This window comes from Balaenoptera acutorostrata, chromosome 11 (assembly GCF_949987535.1).
Source record: "Balaenoptera acutorostrata chromosome 11, mBalAcu1.1, whole genome shotgun sequence".
Lineage (NCBI taxonomy): Eukaryota > Metazoa > Chordata > Mammalia > Artiodactyla > Balaenopteridae > Balaenoptera > Balaenoptera acutorostrata.
Genome location: NC_080074.1, coordinates 85701494 through 85721861, shown reverse-complemented (window position 1 = coordinate 85721861; position 20368 = coordinate 85701494). Strand labels below are relative to the sequence as shown.

At 42.3% G+C, this 20368-nt stretch overlaps 1 protein-coding gene across 1 annotated transcript in view; it reads right to left on the bottom strand.

Annotated features, from left to right (window-relative positions):
• The window catches only part of LMNTD1 (lamin tail domain containing 1), a 423286-nt gene that overhangs the window by 120464 nt on the left and 282454 nt on the right, over positions 1-20368 (bottom strand). Inside the window, exon 4 of the mRNA XM_057557559.1 lies at positions 15029-15130. Coding sequence (XP_057413542.1) covers positions 15029-15130 — 102 coding nt within the window. The remainder of the gene's footprint in view (positions 1-15028; positions 15131-20368) is intronic.

Genomic DNA, 20368 nt, shown 5'->3' with positions numbered 1-20368 from the left:
AAGTTACAGTATGATTGCAGAGAACCCTAAAGGACAGGCCAAGGAGGCTGGATTTTATTGGGGTCAATGGGGAGTTGCCAAAGCTTTGAGAGCAGAAAGTGATGCAGAGAAGAGATGCCAGCTGCTCCCACTGAGACCTTCCAACTCTGTATTCATCCAAACTCATATAAACTTGCTAAACATCTCCAAATTAGCTGTCCCATATGTGTCTTCGAGACACAGTCATGCCACATACTAAGTCTTGAAAGTATGTAAAGCTAGCAGTCAACCACAGCTCTTGTTTCTGCAATAGAAAGTAAGTTTCTGTTCTAGGTAAGAACAGGGGTTTGGGAGGTAAAAGGTCCTGGATTCAAATCTTAGCTCTGTCAGTTACTAAAGAGTGATCTCAACAAATTACTTAACCACTTTAAGGCATAGTTTCCTCACCTCTAGATTAGGTAATTATATTAACTCATAGGGTGAAGTTTAAATGCCATGCATGTAAAGAACTTAGCAGAGACTATAGAAACTGCTCACATGACTCTACTAGATTCATCATTTCTCCATCTCATCTCTCTGGTTCTTTAAATCCCTGGTTTTCTTTGGCCTCCAGTTTTTTTTTTTCTTTTTTTTTAACATCTTTATTGGAGTATAATTGCTTCACAATGGTGTGTTAGTTTCTGCTTTATAACAAAGTGAATCAGCTATACATATACATATATCCCCATATCTCCTCCCTCTTGCCTCTCCCTCCCACCCTCCCTATCCCACTCCTCTAGGTGGTCACAAATCACTGAGCTGATCTCCCTGTGCTATGTGGCTGCTTCCCACTAGATATCTATTTTACACTTGGTAGTGTATATATGTCCATGCCACTCTCTCACTTCGTCCCAGCTTACCCTTCCCCCTCCCCATGTCCTCAAGTCCATTCTCTAGGTCTGCATCTTTATTCCTGTCCTGCCCTTAGGTTCATCAGAACCATTTCTTTTTTTTTTTTAGATTCCATATATATGTGTTAGTATACGGTATTTGTTTTTCTCCTTCTGACTTACTTCACTCTGTATGACAGACTCTAGGTCCATCCACCTCACTACAAATAACTCAATTTCATTTCTTTTTATGGCTGAGTAATATTCCATTGTATATAGGTGCCACGTCTTCTTCATCCATTCATCTGTCAATGGACACTTAGGTTGCTTCCATGTCCTGGCTATTGTAAATAGAGCTGCAATGAACATTGTGGTACATGACTCTTTTTGAATTATGGTTTTCTCAGGGTATATGTCCAGTAGTGGGATTTCTGGGTCATATGGTAGTTCTAGTTTTAGTTTTTTAAGGAACCTCCATACTCTTCTCCATAGTAGGCCTCCAGCTTTTGATACTGTTTCCAGTTCCCCATCATGTTTGACAATATGATTAGGCTCCCTCCTCTAGTATCAGGGGCATTGCAGGAAAGGCTGACCCACTTCAAATGGCTTAAGCCTGAAGACAGTATAATAAAGGGACTGTTTACAGAGATAGGGACTGGTTTAAGAAAACAAGGGATGGTGGAGCACCAATGAATGAGAAATCATGATCACCTTTAAGTTTAAAGTAGAAGAGGGACTAAAAAACTAAAAATAGAGCTACCATATGATCCAGCAATCCCACTCCTGGGCATATATCCAGAGAAAACCATAATTTGAAAAGATACATGCACCCCAATATTCATTGCAGCACTATTTACAATAGCCCAGACATGGAAGCAACCTAAATGTCCATCGACAGAGGAATGGATAAAGAAGATGTTGTATGTATATACAGTGGAATATTACTCAACCATTAAAAAGAATTAAATGATGTCATTTGCAGCAACATGGGTGGACCTAGAGATTGTCATACTGAGTGAAGTAAGTCAGACAGAGAAAGACAAATATCATATGATATCACTTATATGTGGAATCTAAAAAAATGGTACAAATGAACTTATTTACAAAACAGAAATAGAGTCACAGATGTAGAAAACAATCTTATGGTTATTGGGGGGGAAAGAAGGGGGAGGGATAAATTGGGAGACTGGGATTGACATATACACACTACTATATAAAATAGATAACTAATAAGGACCTACTGTATAGCACAGGGAACTCTACCCAATACTCTGTAATGACCTGTATGGGAAAAGAATCTAAAAAAGAGTGGATATATGTATATGTATAACTGATTCACTTTGCTGTACAGCAGAAACTAACACTAACATCATACATCAACTATACTCCAATAAACATTAATTAAAAAATAAAATAAAATACGTGGCACATCTTAAAAAATTTTTTTTTAATTTTTAAAAATGTAGAAGAGGGGCAAAGGTGTCTGGAGACAAGTGGTCGCTAGAGCTGTGGCCTGGGAGGAATGCAGCCACCCCTGAATAACAGTGAGGCAGGGAGGGAGCTGTGTGTGTGCAGGGGAATAATCCAACCTCTTTCCCTGCTTTCCCTCCAATGTCTTGCCAGTGCCTTCCATTGGCTGAACCCAGTTCGAAGCAAATCAATAAGAGAACCAGGTGATGCAGTCTACAGAGGCCAGTTTTCTGGGGCACAAGCAAGGCAGAGAAGACCAGAGAACAGATGGTGCACTGGGGCTGGGGCAAAATGTGTTCTTGCTTTCCAAATAAGGGGTAGAAGTGTTAGAAGGAACCAAAACATTTCAATGGAAGGTTACCACTGCCTCCATGACAGACGGAGGGAATGAAGCTCAGAGAGGTAGTGACTTGCCAATGTTATCACCTAGAAGAAGGAACCGATTCAGAGCCCTAAATGGTGTCTCAGGCCCACCCCATTCCCCACTACACTGCATGGCTCCACTCAGAGTGATGGCTGAAATGATCTTGGTCTCGCCCAAGCAGTTTCTGCCCTGAGATAAGCCAAGGGTATGAAATCATATCTTGTTTTTTACCCTTCCTTCAGTTCCCTACATTCTTGGTCTGAATCCATTCGTTGGGATTTTCCAAATAATCTTTCAGAGAGGGTTTCTTAAACATTAACTTTGAAAGTTATTGACATTAGGAAATTGGGTTCCCTCCTTTTTAGGGAGAGGGAAGGTTAGATCTAAGATATAAAGGCATCCGAAAGAAAGAAAAAGAAAGGGAGAGAAAGAAAAGCAAGAAAGAAAGAAAAAAGGAAGGAAGGAAGGGAGGAAGGAGGGGGGTGGGGAGAGGGACAGGGAGAGAGAGAAGCTCAGCAGAAACAGTTTGGGCAACATTATTTGTAATAGCTAAAAATTGGAGACTAACCAAATGCCTATCAACAACAGTAGAATGGGAAACTATGGAATAGCCACATAATGCAATATTATACAGGAAGGGAACTAAAACTGCATGCAAAAAAAGAAATGAAATTCATAGATACAGTATTAATAGAAGGAAGTCAGAACCCATTTGTAAGATTTCAGAAGCAGGCAAAAATAATCTATGGTGTTAGAAGATAGGATTGTGGTTATCTTAGGGGCTGGGAAATGGAAAGGGGTTTCTGTGTTGTTAGTAATTTTCTGGGTTTTGTCTATTTGTTTGTTTTAGTTTATTTGTTTAATCTGGGTGGTGGTTGTACAGGTGTGTTCATTTTGTGAAAATTCATTGAGCTGTCCCTTATGAATTGTGCCCTTTTCTTTTTTTTTTTAAATTTGTTTTTTTAACATCTTTTTTTTTATTAGTTATCCATTTTATACACATCAGTGTATACATGTCAATCCCAATCTCCCAATTCATCCCACCACCACCCCCACCCGCAGCTGCTTTCCCCCCTTGGTGTCCATACGTGTGCCCTTTTCTATATGCGCAGACATACAATTTCAGGTAGCCAGTTGCATTAGTCAGTTTTGGTGCAGTAAAGATCAATCTTCCAAAATCTCTGTGGCTTTCAACACAGTTTTCTCTTTGTGCTATGCAGAATTCTAAGAAGGCCCCCATGGTCTCCATCCCTTGGTGTTACTCCTGTGATTGTGTTACCTTACATGGAAAAGGGATTTTGCAGATTGTGCTGGGCTCCTTGCCCTCCAGGTCCAGCCCCTGCGTGTGCCTCTGTCCTGACGCTGGCCCTTCCCGCCCAGCTCCTTCCCACACCATCCGGGGTCCCCAGGAGCACCACACCAGACCCCCTTATGGAGCTGGCAGTTGCACAGGCTCTGGCCCTGCTGGCTTCCTTGGGACTTCCTCTTTATGCATCAGTTGACTTGAAGATAAGGAGATTATCTGGGTGGACCTAACCTAATTACATGAACCCTTTAAAAGCAGAGTGTCTTCTGGTCAGAGACTTGACAGGAGGGAGATTCAGAGTGCCACTACTGGCTTGAGGATGAAAGATGACACACTGAAAAGACCTGAGAACAGCCCCTAGGAACTGAGAGCAACCCCTGGCCCACAGCCAGCAAGAAAACAAGACCTCAGTCTTACAACCACAAGGAAATAAGTTCTGTCAATGACCAGTGAGCTCAGAAGAGAACTCCAAACCCCAGTGAGAACAGCTGCTGACACCCTGATCTCCACCCAGTGAGACACTGAGCACGGTATCCGATAGCCCCATGCCCACACATCTGACCTACAGAAATTGTGAGATGACACATTGTGGTTTTAAGGTGCTAAGTTTGTGGTAATTTGTTTGCAACAATAGAAAACGAATGCACATTTTGTTCACATTTTGGCGGCTTTGTGTTGGCAGCTGCCGAGACCCTGCTCAGCTCTGCTCCACGAGTCTTCACATTCTGGGACCCATATTGAAGGAGCTTCCATATTTGGGACATTCATATGACAGAGGGAAAAGAGCAAGTGAGATCACAAAAGCCCATGATGTCTCTTAAAGTATGTAGTGTTCATCACATCTGCTCACACTCCAATGGCCGAAGCAGGCCACACAACCAGGACCAAAGGCGATGGGGCAGGATGATAATCTTCTTATAGAAAAGGGGAGATTGAATAATATTAAAAAACAATACAATCTATCACCATGGACTGTTATAACTGTGGCCTAATTGGAAAGAGCAGAGTCTTTGGTGTCAGAAAGTCTTGAGTATGAATCTTGGGACCACCACCCTACTGGCTCTGTGACCACGGGGAAGTTAGGAAATTCCTCTGAGCCTTGGTCTCTTAAATGGTAAATACCTATCTTACAGGATTGGTGTGAATGTTAAATGTACCAATATGATGCCTGGTAGACACTCTAATATGTGTTGATAAATATTAGCCTCAGACTCTTACCTCAGGGATTAACCAGAATGTAATTCTTCCAAAGGGAGAAGTCAGGGAAAGGAAGCCACATCTAAACACACCTCCTTTCCCCCATTTTCCTAATAAAACTAATGCAGAGTCCAAAATATATAATTCCTTTATATACTATATCTCTTTGAATGTTGTAGTAACAAATGGCTTAGAGTAACGGGAATATAATATTACTCTTCTGAATGGAATTGTTGAACGCAATCAATATCAGAGGTGGAATTACTTTATAATTACCTTTCTAAACTGATGATTCACTTTAACAGCTATTTTTGGCTTATGAAAATGTTGTCATAGAGCCACAGTTATTACAGTTGGAAAACTGACAAATCAAACAGTCAATAATACTTTGTCCTCAGACCATTTAGACTTTCTTTTTAACTTGCCCAGGTAGTTTTTTTTTTTTTTTTTTTTGCGAGGGCTTTCTCCAGTTGCGGCAAGCGGGGGCCACTCTTCATCGCGGTGCGGGGACCGCTCTTCATCGCGGTGCGCGGGCCTTTCTCTATCGCGGCCCCCCCCGTTGCGGGGCACAGGCTCCAGACGCGCAGGCTCAGCAATTGTGGCTCACGGGCCCAGCTGCTCCGTGGCATGTGGGATCTTCCCAGACCAGGGCTCGAACCCGTGTCCCCTGCATTAGCAGGCAGATTCTCAACCACTGCGCCACCAGGGAAGCCCGCCCAGGTAGTTTTAAACACTATTTCAGGTTTCTAGTTTACAATTATCTCTTTTAAAGTAACTATTGGTATTAATTAGTTGCTATTTTTTAAGCCTCAATCCATTACTTGGGGTTTTAACTTTTTTTAAATCACATAAAAAATAACCATCTCTCTCTTTCTCTCTTACACACACACACACACACACACACACACACACACACACACAGTTAGTACACTTTCTTCAGCAGAAGAAAAAAGTCACGTCTCTCAAAAACTTATCAGATGAAGACAACTGCAGTCAACATTTTGGTGTGTCTTCCAATGTTTTTTCCTGAATAGATAAATAGATAGACTGTATGACTGTATACATATACACATATATAGTATATGTTTGCATTTCTGTGTATTTACATATATTTCTTTCACAAAAATGGGGTTATATATTATATTCTATTTTTAACCTGCTTTTCCATGTAGTTATATTCATATTGCTTTAATGATTTTGTTTAATGATTTTTTAAAATTTATTTTTGGTTGTGTTGGGTCTTCGTTGCTGCGAGCGGGCTTTCTCTAGTTGCTGTGAGCGGGGGCTACTCTTCGTTGTGGTGTGTGGGCTTCTCATTGCAGTGGCTTCTCTTGTTGTGGAGCACGGGCTCTAGGCACGCGGGCTTCAGTAGTTGTAGCACACTCAGTAGTTTTGGCTCACGGGCTCTAGAGCACAGGCTCAGTAGTTGTGGCACACGGGATTAGTTGCTCTGCGGCATGTGGGATCTTCCCGGACCAGGGATCGAACCCATGTCCCCTGCATTGGCAGGCGGATTCTTAACCACTGCGCCACCAGGCAAGTCCCAATAATTTTATATTTATTTTTCAACCAGTATCTTACTATTGAATATTTAGATTATTTGTTAATTTTCTATTACCTACTCTCTGAAACAGAGCTTCCACTAGCCCATATATATGAATTAGAGGAAGTCAGGGTGTAAGGCTTGCTGGCCAAAGAACCTGTCTGATTTCAGCCCTACTCACCCCTCTGATCAGATCCCATATATGGCAGCTCTGCTCTTAAATTTCCAAATGTATACTGGAAACGTTAGAGAACAATAAACATAGAATCTCTCTCAGAATGGATGAGCCTTTTCTTGAAATTTCCAGCCATTCTGTATTATCAAGAGTTGCCATATGGTATGTAACAGTACCCACATCTTGGTTTATTACCTGCCCCTTCTTTACTTGTCTTTATTGACCTGTTCATTTCTCTGTGAAAGGGCATCAAAAGTGATTAAAGAGGTGGGAGAAGATGGCGGAAGAGTAAGACGCGGAGATCACCTTCCTTCCCACAGATACAGTAGAAATACATCTACACGTGGAACTGCTCCTACAGAACACCCACTGAACGCTGACAGAAGACCTCAGACCTCCCAAAAGGCAAGAAACTCCCCACGTACCTGGGTAGGGCAAAAGAAAAAAGAAACAACAGAGACAAAAGAATAGGGATGGGACCTGCACCAGTGGAAGGGAGCTGTGAAGGAGGAAAGGTTTCCACACACTAGGAAGCCCCTTCGTGGGCAAAGACTGCGGGGGGGAAAAGGGGGAAGCTTCAGAGCCACGGAGGAGAGCACAGCCACAGGGGTGCGGAGGGCAAAGCAGAGAGATTCCCGCACAGAGGATCGGAGACAACCAGCACTCAGCCCGAGAGGCTTGTCTGCTCCCCCGCCGGGGCGGGCGGGGGGCTGGGAGCTGAGGCTCGGGCTTCAGTCAGATCCCAGGGAGAGGACTGGAGTTGGCGGCGTGAACACAGCCTGAAGGGGTTAGCGCACCACAGCTAGCCGGGAGGGAGTCCGGGAAAAAGTCTGCAGCTGCCGAAGAGGCAAGAGACTTTTTCTTCCCTCTTTGTTTCCTGGTGCGCGAGGAGAGGGGATTCAGAGCGCCGCCTAAACGAACTCCAGAAACGGGCGCGAGCCGCGGCTATCAGCGCGGATCCCACAGCAACAGGGGCACAGAGGAAAAAGCGGAGAGACTCCTGCACAGAGGCTCGGCGCCGAGCAGCGCTCACCAGCCCGAGAGGCTTGTCTGCTCGCCCGCCAGGGCGGGCGGGGCTGGGAGCTGAGGCTCGGGCTTCGGTCAGATCGCAGGGAGAGGACTGGGGTTGGTGGCGTGAACACAGCCTGAAGGGGTTAGCGCACCACAGCTGGCTGGGAGGGAGACCGGGAAAAAGTCTGCAGCTGCCAAAGAGGCAAGAGACTTTTTCTTGCTTCTTTGTTTCGCGGCGCGCAAGGAGAGGGGATGAAGAGCGCCGCCTAAACGAACTCCAGAGAAGGGCGCAAGCCACGGCGATCAGCGCGGACCCCAGAGACGGGTGTGAGACGCTGGGGCTGCTGCTGCCGCCTCCAAAAAGCCTGTGTGTGAGCACAGGTCACTCTCCACACCTCCCCTCCCGGGAGCCTGTGCAGCCCGCCACTGCCAGGGTCCCGGGATCCAGGGACAACTTCCCCGGGAGAACGCACGGCACCTCAGGCTGGTGCAACGTCACGCCGGCCTTGGCCGCCGCAGGCTCGCCCCGCCTCCTCTATACCCCTCCCTCCCCGCGGCCTGGGTGAGCCAGAGCCCCGGAAGCAGCTGCTCCTTTAACCCCGTCCTGTCTGGGCGGGGAACAGACGCCCTCAGGCGACCTACACGCAGAGGCGGGTCCAAATCCAAAGCTGAACCCCGGGAGCTGTGCGAACAGGGAAGAGAAGGGGAAATCTCTCCCAGCAGCCTCAGAAGCAGCGGATTAAAGCTCCACAAACAACTTGATGTGCCTGCATCTGTGGAATACCTGAATAGACAACGAATCAGCCCAAATTCAGGAGGGGGACTCTGGGAGCAGGAGATATTAATTTTTCCCCTTTTCCTTTTTTTGTGAGTGTATATGTATATGATTCTGGGTGAGATTTTTGTCTGTATAGCTTTGCTTTATAATAGCTTTATTTTACTTCACTATATTATAGCCTCTTTCTTTCTTTCTATTTTTTCTCCCTTTTACTCTGAGCCGTGTGGACGAAAGGCTCTTGGTGCTCCAGCCAGGCATCAGGGCCGTACCTCTGAGGTGGGAGAGCCAACTTCAGGACACTGGTCCACAAGAGACCTCCCAGCTCCACGTAATACCAAATGGCAAAAATCTCTCAGAGATCTCCATCTCAACATCAAGACCCAGCATCACTCAATGACCAGCAAGCTACAGTGCTGAACACCCTATGCCAAACAACTAGCAAGACAGGAACACAGCCCCATCCATTAGCAGAGAGGCTGCCTAAAATCATAATAAGGCCACAGACACCCCAAAATACACCACCAGACGTGGACGTGCCCACCAGAAAGGCAAGATCCAGCCTCATCCACCAGAACTCAGGCACTAGTTCCCTCCACCAGGAAGCCTACACAACCCACTGAACCAACCTTAGCCACTGGGGACAGATACCAAAAACAACGGGAACTACGAACCTGCAGCCTGTGAAAAGGAGACCCCAAACACAGTAAGATAAGCAAAATGAGACGACAGAAAAACACACAGCAGATGAAGGAACAGGGTCAAAACACACCAGACTTAACAAATGAAGAGGAAATGGGTAGTCTACCTGAAAAATAATTCAGAATAATGATAGTAAGGATGATCCAAAATCTGGGAAATAGAATAGACAAAATGCAAGAAACATTTAACAAGGACGTAGAAGAACTAAAGAGGAACCAAGCAACGATGAAAAACACAATAAATGAAATTAAAAATACTCTAGATGTGATCAATAGCAGAATAACTGAGGCAGAAGAAAGGATAAGTGACCTGGAAGATAAAATGGTGGAAATAACTACTGCAGAGCAGGATAAAGAAAAAAGAATGAAAAGAACTGAGGACAGTCTCAGAGACCTCTGGGACAACATTAAACGCACCAACATTCGAATTATAGGGGTCCCAGAAGAAGAAGAGAAAAAGAAAGGGACTGAGACAATATTTGAAGAGATTATAGTTGAAAACTTCCCTAATATGGGAAAGGAAATAGTTAACCAAGTCCTGGAAGCACAGAGAGTCCCATACAGGATAAACCCAAGGAGAAACACGCCAAGACACATATTAGTCAAACTGTCAAAAATTAAATATAAGGAAAACATATTAAAAGCAGCAAGGGAAAAAAAACAAATAACACACAAGGGAATCCCCATAAGGTTAACATCTGATCTTTCAACAGAAACTCTGCAAGCCAGAGGGAGTGGCAGGATATACTTAAAGTGATGAAGGAGAAAAACCTACAACCAAGATTACTCTACCCAGCAAGGATCTCATTCAGATTCGATGGAGAAATTAAAACCTTTACAGACAAGCAAAAGCTGAGAGAGTTCAGCACCACCAAACCAGCTTTACAACAAATGCTAAAGGAACTTCTCTAGGCAAGAAACACAAGAAAAGGAAAACACCTACAATAACAAACCCAAAACATTTAAGAAAATGGGAATAGGAACATACATATCGATAATTACCTTGAATGTAAATGGATTAAATGCTCCCACCAAAAGACACAGGCTGGCTGAATGGATACAAAAACAAGACCCATATATATGCTGTCTACAAGAGACCCACTTCAGACCTAGAGACACATACAGACTGAAAGTGAGGGGATGGAAAAAGATATTCCATGCAAATGGAAATCAAAAGAAAGCTGGAGTAGCAATTCTCATATCAGACAAAATAGACTTTAAAATAAAGACTATTACAAGAGACAAAGAAGGACACTATATAATGATCAAGGGATCGATCCAAGAGGAAGGTATAACAATTGTAAATATTTATGCACCCAACATAGGAGCACCTCAATACATAAGGCAAATACTAACAGCCATAAAAGGGGAAATCGACAGCAACACAATCATAGTAGGGGACTTTAACACCCCACTTTCACCAATGGACAGATCATCCAAAATGCAAATAAATAAGGAAACACAAGCTTTAAATGATACAATAAACAAGATGGACTTAATTGATATTTATAGGACATTCCACCCAAAAACAACAGAATACACATTTTTCTCAAGTGCTCATGGAACATTCTCCAGGATAGATCATATCTTGGGTCACAAATCAAGCCTTGGTAAATTTAAGAAAATTGAAATCGTATCAAGTATCTTTTCCGACCACAACGCTATGAGACTAGATATCAATTACAGGAAAAGATCTGTAAAAAATACAAACACATGGAAGCTACACAATACACTACTTAATAACGAAGTGATCACTGAAAAAATCAAAGGGGAAATCAAAAAATACCTAGAAACAAATGACAATGGAGATACGACGACCCAAAACCTATGGGACGCAGCAAAAGCAGTGCTAAGAGGGAAGTTTATAGCAATACAAGCCTACCTCAAGAAACAGGAAACATCTCGAATAAACAACCTAACCTTGCACCTAAAGCAATTAGAGAAAGAAGAACAAAAAACACCCAAAGCCAGCAGAAGGAAAGAAATCATAAAGATTAGGTCAGAAATAAATGAAAAAGAAATGAAGGAAACAATAGCAAAAATCAATGAAACTAAAAGCTGGTTCATTGAGAAGATAAACAAAATTGATAAACCATTAGCCAGACTCATCAAGAGAAAAAGGGAGAAGACTCAAATCAATAGAATTAGAAAGGAAAAAGGAGAAGTAACCACTGACACTACAGAAATACAAACGATCATGAGAGATTACTACAAGCAACTCTATGCCAATAAAATGGACAATCTGGAAGAAATGGACAGATTCTTAGAAATGCACAAACTGCCGAGACTGAACCAGGAAGAAATAGAAAATATGAACAGACCAATCACAAGCACTGAAATTGAAACTGTGATTAAAAACCTTCCAACAAACAAAAGCCCAGGACCAGATGGCTTCACAGGCGAATTCTATCACACATTTAGAGAAGAGCTAACACCTATCCTTCTCAAACTCTTCCAAAATATTGCAGAGGGAGGAACACTCCCAAACTCATTCTACGAGGCCACCATCACCCTGATACCAAAACCAGACAAAGATGTCACAAAGAAAGAAAACTACAGGCCAATATCACTGATGAACATAGATGTAAAAATCCTCAACAAAATACTAGCAAACAGAATCCAACAGCACATTAAAAGGATCATACACCATAATCAAGTGGGGTTTATCCCAGGAATGCAAGGATTCTTCAATATACGCAAATCAATCAATGTGATACACCATATTAACAAATTGAAGGAGAAAAACCATATGATCATCTCAATAGATGCAGAGAAAGCTTTCGACAAAATTCAACACCCATTTATGATAAAAGCCCTGCAGAAAGTAGGCATAGAGGGAACTTTCCTCAACATAATAAAGGCCATATATGACAAACCCACAGCCAACATTGTCCTCAACGGTGAAAAACTGAAACCATTTCCACTAAGATCAGGAACAAGACAAGGTTGCCCACTCTCACCACTATTATTCAACATAGTTTTGGAAGTGTTAGCCACAGCAATCAGAGAAGACAAAGAAATAAAAGGAATCCAAATCAGAAAAGAAGAAGTAAAGCTGTCACTATTTGCAGATGACATGATACTATACATAGAGAATCCTAAAGATGCTACCAGAAAACTCCTAGAGCTAATCAATGAATTTGGTAAAGTAGCAGGATACAAAATTAATGCACAGAAATCTCTTGCATTTCTATACACTAATGACGAAAAATCTGAAAGTGAAATTAAGAAAACACTCCCGTTGACCATTGCAACAAAAAGAATAAAATATCTAGGAATAAACCTACCTAAGGAGACAAAAGACCTGTATGCAGAAAATTATAAGACACTGATGAAAGAAATTAAAGATGATACAAATAGATGGAGAGATAGACCATGTTCCTGGATTGGAAGAATCAACATTGTGAAAATGACTCTACTTCCCAAAGCAATCTGCAGATTCAATGCAATCCCTATCAAACTACCACTGGCATTTTTCACAGAACTAGAACAAAAAATTTCACAATTTGTATGGAAACACAAAAGACCCCAAATAGCCAAAGCAATCTTGAGAACGAAAAATGGAGCTGGGGGAATCAGGCTCCCTGACTTCAGACTATATTACAAAGCTTCAGTAATCAAGACAGTTTGGTACTGGCACAAAAACAGAAATATAGATCAATGGAACAGGATAGAAAGCCCAGAGATAATCCCACACACATATGGTCACCTTATCTTTGATAAAGGAGGCAAGCATATACAGTGGAGAAAAGACAGCCTCTTCAATAAGCGGTGCTGGGAAAATTGGACAGCTACATGTAAAAGTATGAAATTAGAACACTCCCTGACACCATGCACAAAAATAAACTCAAAATGGATTAAAGACCTATGTGTAAGGGCAGACACTATCAAACTCTTAGAGGAAAACATAGGCAGAACACTCTATGACATACATCACAGCAAGATTCTTTTTGACCCAGCTCCCAGAGAAATGGAAATAAGAACACAAATAAACAAATGGGACCTAATGAAACTTAAAAGCTTTTGCACAGCAAAGGAAACCATAAACAAGACCAAAAGACAACCATCAGAATAGGAGAAAATATTTGCAAATGAAGCAACTGACAAAGGATTAATCTCCAAGATTTACAAGCAGCTCATGCAGCTCAATAACAAAAAAACGAACAACCCAATCCAAAAATGGGCAGAAGACCTAAATAGACATTTCTCCAAAGAAGATATACAGATGGCCTACAGACACATGAAAGAATGCTCAACAGCATTAATCATTAGAGAAATGCAAATCAAAACTACAATGAGATATCATCTCACACCGGTCAGAATGGCCATCATCAAAAAATCTAGAAACAATAAATGCTGGAGAGGGTGTGGAGGAAAGGGAACACTCTTGCACTGTTGGTGGGAATGTAAATTGATACAGCCACTATGCAGAACAGTATGGAGGTTCCTTAAAAAACTACAAATAGAACTACCATACGACCCAGCAATCCCACTACTGGGCATATACCCTGAGAAAACCATAGGTCAAAAAGAGTCATGTACCAAAATGTTCATTGCAGCTCTATTTACAATAGCCAGGACATGGAAGCAACCTAAATGTCCATCGACAGATGAATGGATAAAGAAGATGTGGCACATATATACAATGGAATATTACTCGCCATAAAAAGAAATGAAATGGAGGTATTTGTAATGAGGTGGATGGAGTTAGAGTCTGTCATACAGAGTGAAGTAAGTCAGAAAGAGAAAAACAAATACAGTATGCTAACACATATATACGGAATCTAAGGAAAGAAAGAAAAAAAAAAAGGCCATGAAGAACCTAGTGGCAAGACGGGAATAAAGACACAGACCTACCAGAGAATGGACTTGAGGATATGGGGAGGGGGTGGGGTGAGATGTGACAGGGTAAGAGAGTGTCATGGACATATATACACTACCAAATGTAAAATAGATAGCTAGTGGGAAGCAGCCGCATAGCACAGGGAGATCAGCTCGGTGCTTTGTGACCACCTAGAGGGGTGGGATGGGGAGGGTGGGAGGGAGGGAGATGCAAGAGGGAAGAGAAATGGGAACATATTGTATATGTATAACTGATTCACTTTGTTATAAAGCAGAAGCTAACACACCATTGTAAGGCAATTATACTTCAATAAAGATGTTTAAAAAAAAAAAAACCTCAGTGAGTTAACACAACACATGTTAGAATGGCTAAAATAAAAATACTGACAAAAAAAAAAAAAGTGATTAAAGTGCTAAGACTTTACAGGTCAGAGATGCATATAGCAACCCCCGCTTCCAGTGTCATCACAAAGGTGCTCATGATTAAAGCACTCAGGTGATGTCTCTTTTTATATTTCGGAAACAAAAATGGAAAAAGAGAGCCTTGTGTTCTGATTCTTCTTTTGCTTCAGACCAAGAAAATGATTGCTCATAAAGTCCCCAAAAGAACTGGCAATAATGACTCTCGGCAGCCCTGAATGAAGCCATTGTTATAGAAACATGACTGCCTTTATGGGTGAAACAATTACATTTTTTTATGCCACATGGAATTAAATGGAAGTCTCCATCTGCCTCTGTTAAGAGCTCCCTTTGGAGAGACTGGGAGCCAGTTAGCCAGAAGCCAGTGGACACTGACCTCTAGCCCGGACCCCTGGTCCCAGCCTTCCGTTGTCTCCTCCTGGGCTCCGACCACAGCTCTTCTCATGAAAGTGCTGTTGTTGGTCTCTTCAGAGAGGAGCTGTTAAAGGAAAGGGAAGATTATTTGCAAGTGGGTAGGAAAATGTTCCAACAAAAGAATGAAATGATTAGCTTCCTTCTATATATAAGCACCAGCCCTGTTGCCAAATCTTCAGGCTGTAGTGAGTGAGGAAAACAATGACATTCTTGATGCAAGGCAGAGTCACCTGCAGCCACTGACCAATCACAGGTAAGACCACCCTCTTCTTTACCCTGGGAGAGAATGGGAGGTGGGGAGACTGCAAATTTATCCTAGGATATTTCTCATCTTATTAAAATCTTTTAAAATGGGAACCATTCTTTTTTTACATGTATATTTTTATTGGAGTAGAGTTGATTTACAATGCTGTGTTAATTACTGCTGTACAGCAAAGTGACTCAGTTATACACATATAGACATTCTTTTTTTATATTCCTTTCCATTATGGTTTATCACAGGATATTGAATATAGTTCCCTGTGCTATACAGTAGGACCTTGTTGTTTATCCATTCTAAATGTAATAGTTTGCATCTACTAACCCCAAATTCCCAACCCATCCCTCTCCCTCCTGCCCACCACTTGCCCACAAGTCTGTTCTCTATGTCTATAAGTTTCTGTTTTGTAGATAGGTTCGTTCGTGCCATATTTTAGATTTAAAATGGGAACCATTCTTGAATGGAGGGACAATGTAAAATGACAAGCCCTAAGGGGACTAATTCTTTTTAACATGATATGACCCTTTAAAAGTACAAGGTTGAGAGATTCGTGGGGTTAGCTGATCATTAATTTTTCCTGTATGTGAGGTATAACTATGGCTCAAGAAAGTCTAGAAAGCTTACCACCATGCTATTGTGGCGAGCCTGAGGTCTGACAGGAATCTCAAGGCTCTGAGAGAAGGCTTCTTAACCTGATGTGTGCTGTATTATTTTGGAGAGGAGATCATGGGTTGCCCATTTCTTATAGACAATTTGACATTGTAGACAATTAGGAAATATGATCAGACAAATGGACGATTGGAAAAACGTGTACAGCAGGATAAAAAGAGAACATCTGGGCATGCCCTTCGTTAGCTATAAGTTAGCTGATAGCTTTGTCCAAGAGATGGATGACGGGGCTGCAATAAGGGATGAGGTTTCCTCCTTTTTGCCTTGAGGAGAGACTTGAAGAAAGGGAGTTGGTGGGTTTGCTGAAGAGCTGGGAATGTCTGTATGAAAAATGGATGCCACAAGTGAAGGAAAAAAGTGTTTATTTAAAGAATGGAGGTAGTGGGATGTGGAGAGGGACAAGAGTTAGAGGAGTGAGAAGGGAGAAGGAAAAGCAGAAGACATAAGAAAGATTTGCATTTTGAGGTCTTTCATAAACTCCCTGGCTTCTTACCTTTCTATGTTGTCTCAGGTCTAACAACCACTCTAAATAACACTGCCCTTAGGAAGCTTCCTGCTCCCAGCCTGAGTGAGATGCCCTCATCGGGGCTCTTGGAGCTCCCGGTGTCCCCTCTTATTTCAAAGGACTGCAATGGCCTAAGTTGGCTTCTCTGGGTGTCCAGTGGACTCCTCTGAGCCTCATGAATTCAGCGATGTGCCCGCTTTGCTCCTTGCTGTGGTCTAAGCATGGGGAACAACGCCTGGTGCATAGTTAGTGTTCAAAAAATATGTTGGAGGAAGAAAGTGCAGGGGGGAGGGTGCAGAGATCATAAGCAGAGAGGAGAGCCTGATTAGAGACGAGCAGGTTGATGGGGATGGCCGGGGTCCACAGGTAGAGAATTGACACAGTCTGGGAACTTAGAGAAGCACCGCGGAAGGAATGAGTGGGTAGCAAAGGATGCATCTTCAGCGGTGAGCAGGCTTGATCACTAAAGGGCCCTTTAAACCATGTGAGAGAGATTAGAATGAATGCCGAGGGCAGTGTGGAGACACATGAACAGGAGAGTTGGGAAGCGACGTGATTAAATTTGAATGCTTAGAAAGAGGAATTCTGCTGCAGCCTGGAAAACAGATTGGAGAGGGGCCAGCATGGAGGCAGGGAACCCGTTTAGAGACTGCTGCAGAAATCGATGGGAGATATCATCGTGGGTTGAACCATAATAGTGCAGAAAGGATGGAAAAAGCGGTGGAATTTAATAAATATTTCAAAAGTAGAGTTGACAACCTTGATATTGATTAGGGAATAAAGAAGAAAGAGAAGTCAAGACTGGTATCTTTGTTTCAGGCTTGAGTAACTGGATGATCAGTGGTACCATTTGCCAAGAAAAAAAAAGAGAAAAAGGAGTATTTTTTTGCATTTTTGTAAATTCAGTCCCAGGCAGGTTGAAGTCGATGTGCATGTGGAATATTCAAGAGGCAGTTAGAGAAGCGCATCTTGAGAGCTCAGGTGAAGAACAGGGCTGGAGAATCAGAGCTGGTGGTCATGGACATAGAGGTGGTAAGGAAAGCCATGGAAATTGATGAGATTGCTTAGAGGAGGACATAGACGGAGGAGACAAGGAGACTCAGGACTCTGAAGATCAGACACACTTTTTAAAAGGCAGGAGAAAGGAGCCTAAAAAGAACAATATGATGAAGTAGCCTGTGAGATAAAGAAGGGTCACAGAGGCTGAGGGGAAGATTTATTTCAAGCAGAAGAAGTGGTCTAAATATCAAAGTCTACAAGGAATTAGGTTGACAGCTGAGACACATCTATCAAATGTAGCACCAGGGCAGTAATTGGCAACCTCGATGCAAACAGCTTCAGTAAAAGTTTGGGGGCAGAAGCCGTATTACACTGGGTTGAGACGTGAACAGGAAGTAACAACATGAATACAGTGAGTGTGGACAAATATTTCATGAAGTTTGACTGTAAAGGGGCAAGTATGCTTACAGTTTTCAAAGCCCTTAATCATTCAACCTTTATAGGAAGAAATAATGGGCAACAGTGGCCTAAGGAAGAGCAAAGAGCAAAACAGATCCCCCAGAGCAAAAGAGATCATTCCAAAACCTTGAGGTGGTGGTCCCCCAGACAGAAAGTGGAGGAAAGTGAGTTTGCTGGGAAAGTTCCATTTTATTTTATTTTTTAAAAAATTTATTTTATTTATTTATTTATTTTTGGCTGCATTGGGTCTTTGTTGCTGCGCACAGGCTTTCTCTAGTTGCGGCGAGTGGGGACTACTCTTCCTTGCGGTGCGTGGGCTTCTCATCATGGTGGCTTCTCTTCTTGTGGAGCACGGGCTCTAGGCACGGGGGCTTCAGTAGTTGTGGCACGTGGGCTCAGTAGTTGTGGCTCGGGGGCTCTAGAGCACAGGCTCAGTAGTTGTGGCGCACGGGCTCAGTTGCTCTGCGGCATGTGGGATCTTCCTGGACCAGGGCTTGAACCCGTGTCCCCTGCATTGGCAGGCAGATTCTTAACCATTGTACCACCAGGGAAGTCCCAGGAAAGTTCCATTTTAAACTCTGGTGTGTTGGATGGTGTTTTGCCATGGAAAATACACAACGGCAATGGGAAAGAGAAGAGTGGAACTGACAGAGGTGCCCTAGCTGAGATGGACACATAAAGAGTTCTCTGCAGCAGTGGCAACCGAGACAGCCCACAGGAGTAAGACTCCCAGGGAAAGAATGAGTGAGAGGGACAAAAGATGGAGGACAGTAATGACAACTGTCCATTGATATTTGTCACCTAGGAACTAGATATTTTTCCTGACTGGACAACTGGATAAGGAAAGTCAAGTCATCATTTCTATGCAGACTTCTTAACCTTTACTAAATTTTCTTGAGTACAGGGAAATCTAAACTTCTGCTTATTTAAAGACAAGTTAACACTCCCCCACATCCACCCCCAGACTATAATTGTGCGATACTCTTGACTTTACAACTTGAAGTGTATTCAGCAAAATTTATTCAGATGCTTTTAGCATTTTCTGTAATATGTAATTTCTATGAACAATATATTTCTCACCATTAACTACTATTTTCTATAATGAGTAAATTGATGAGAAATGCAAATATAAAGTTCACCTCAGCCTCTCTCAGGATGAATGCTGAAAGGTGTCATGTGTTTGGGCAAGAGCCAGGGTGTGAGTGATGAGGTTAAAGGACATGAAGTGCTGTGTTAAGAAGCCGAAGCTAAAAAGGGGGGTGGAAATCAGATCCCCGCAGGTCTTTAATATTCTGCTAAGTAATTTTAGCTTCATTATGTAGACAATGGAAAGGCATTGAGTTATTGTGAGTAGAGGAGTGAGAGGCTTAGATCTGAGTTTTAAGAAGGTAATGCTGGTAATTAGTAGGCTCCTAGAAATATTTGTTAACTGAATGGAGAAAATGATGACTGAAGACTAGGGGATCAGATGAAACGTGCTGTTACTATTTGGGAGTTAATGGGAGATACGGTGGAAGGTCTCCCATTCAATGAAATCAGGGACTGAATTTGATCAGTCATTTGCTTTAACAAGTAGGGAATTAAGAAAAGATGTATACACTTTCCTTAGAGATTACATTTTTAACCTAAGACATATATGAGTACACTCATCCAGCAATTGTATGATAGAGTGCCAAGGCCCTTCCTCTGAGTATAAGTTTGCTAATTGGAATTGTATCATTTTTCTTACCTGAGCCACACTCATGTTTCCATTTCTTTATATTGTAGCAAAGACCAGAGTGCAGAATCTTAAAGACATGTTTACAAACTTTTCCCAATTATGTTTGGTTCACCTTTCTCATACTTATTTGAATTATAATATTTTCAGCCACTCACTCTCACCAAGTCTTCCCAAAGAATTACAACTTAGTTTTCATAGGAACAGCTCTCTTTCACACTCAGGTTTCATTGGTTTACATAATATTTAATTAAATGCTGTAACATATTGAAAAGTACAACTGCATTGACTGGCTTGTGAACAAAATACAACTGTTTCTTGGTAAACATACAACTAAATTGATGGGACCAGGAAAGTTTAGCGTAGCAGACAATCTCCTACTAGTCTCCAGTGATGAGTGTGAAAGAGGATGGGAAAGTGTTGTTAATGAGTTGATTTGGCTAATTGGGGATCTGCTAACAGAGCTTCCGCTGTGATGATGTGAGCTAGAGCAACGGCAGTGGAAAAAGACAGGACAGGACAAATTGAAAAGACATCAAGACACCAGCTTTGGAGACAAACAGACTTGAGTTCAAACTGTGACTTCATCACTTAGCTGTGAACCTCAAAGTTTCTTTTTTCTTACATATAAAACAAGAATAATGCAGTGCAGTGAAAGATTGATTGGGAAAACGCAGCTAATGTACTTAGCAAT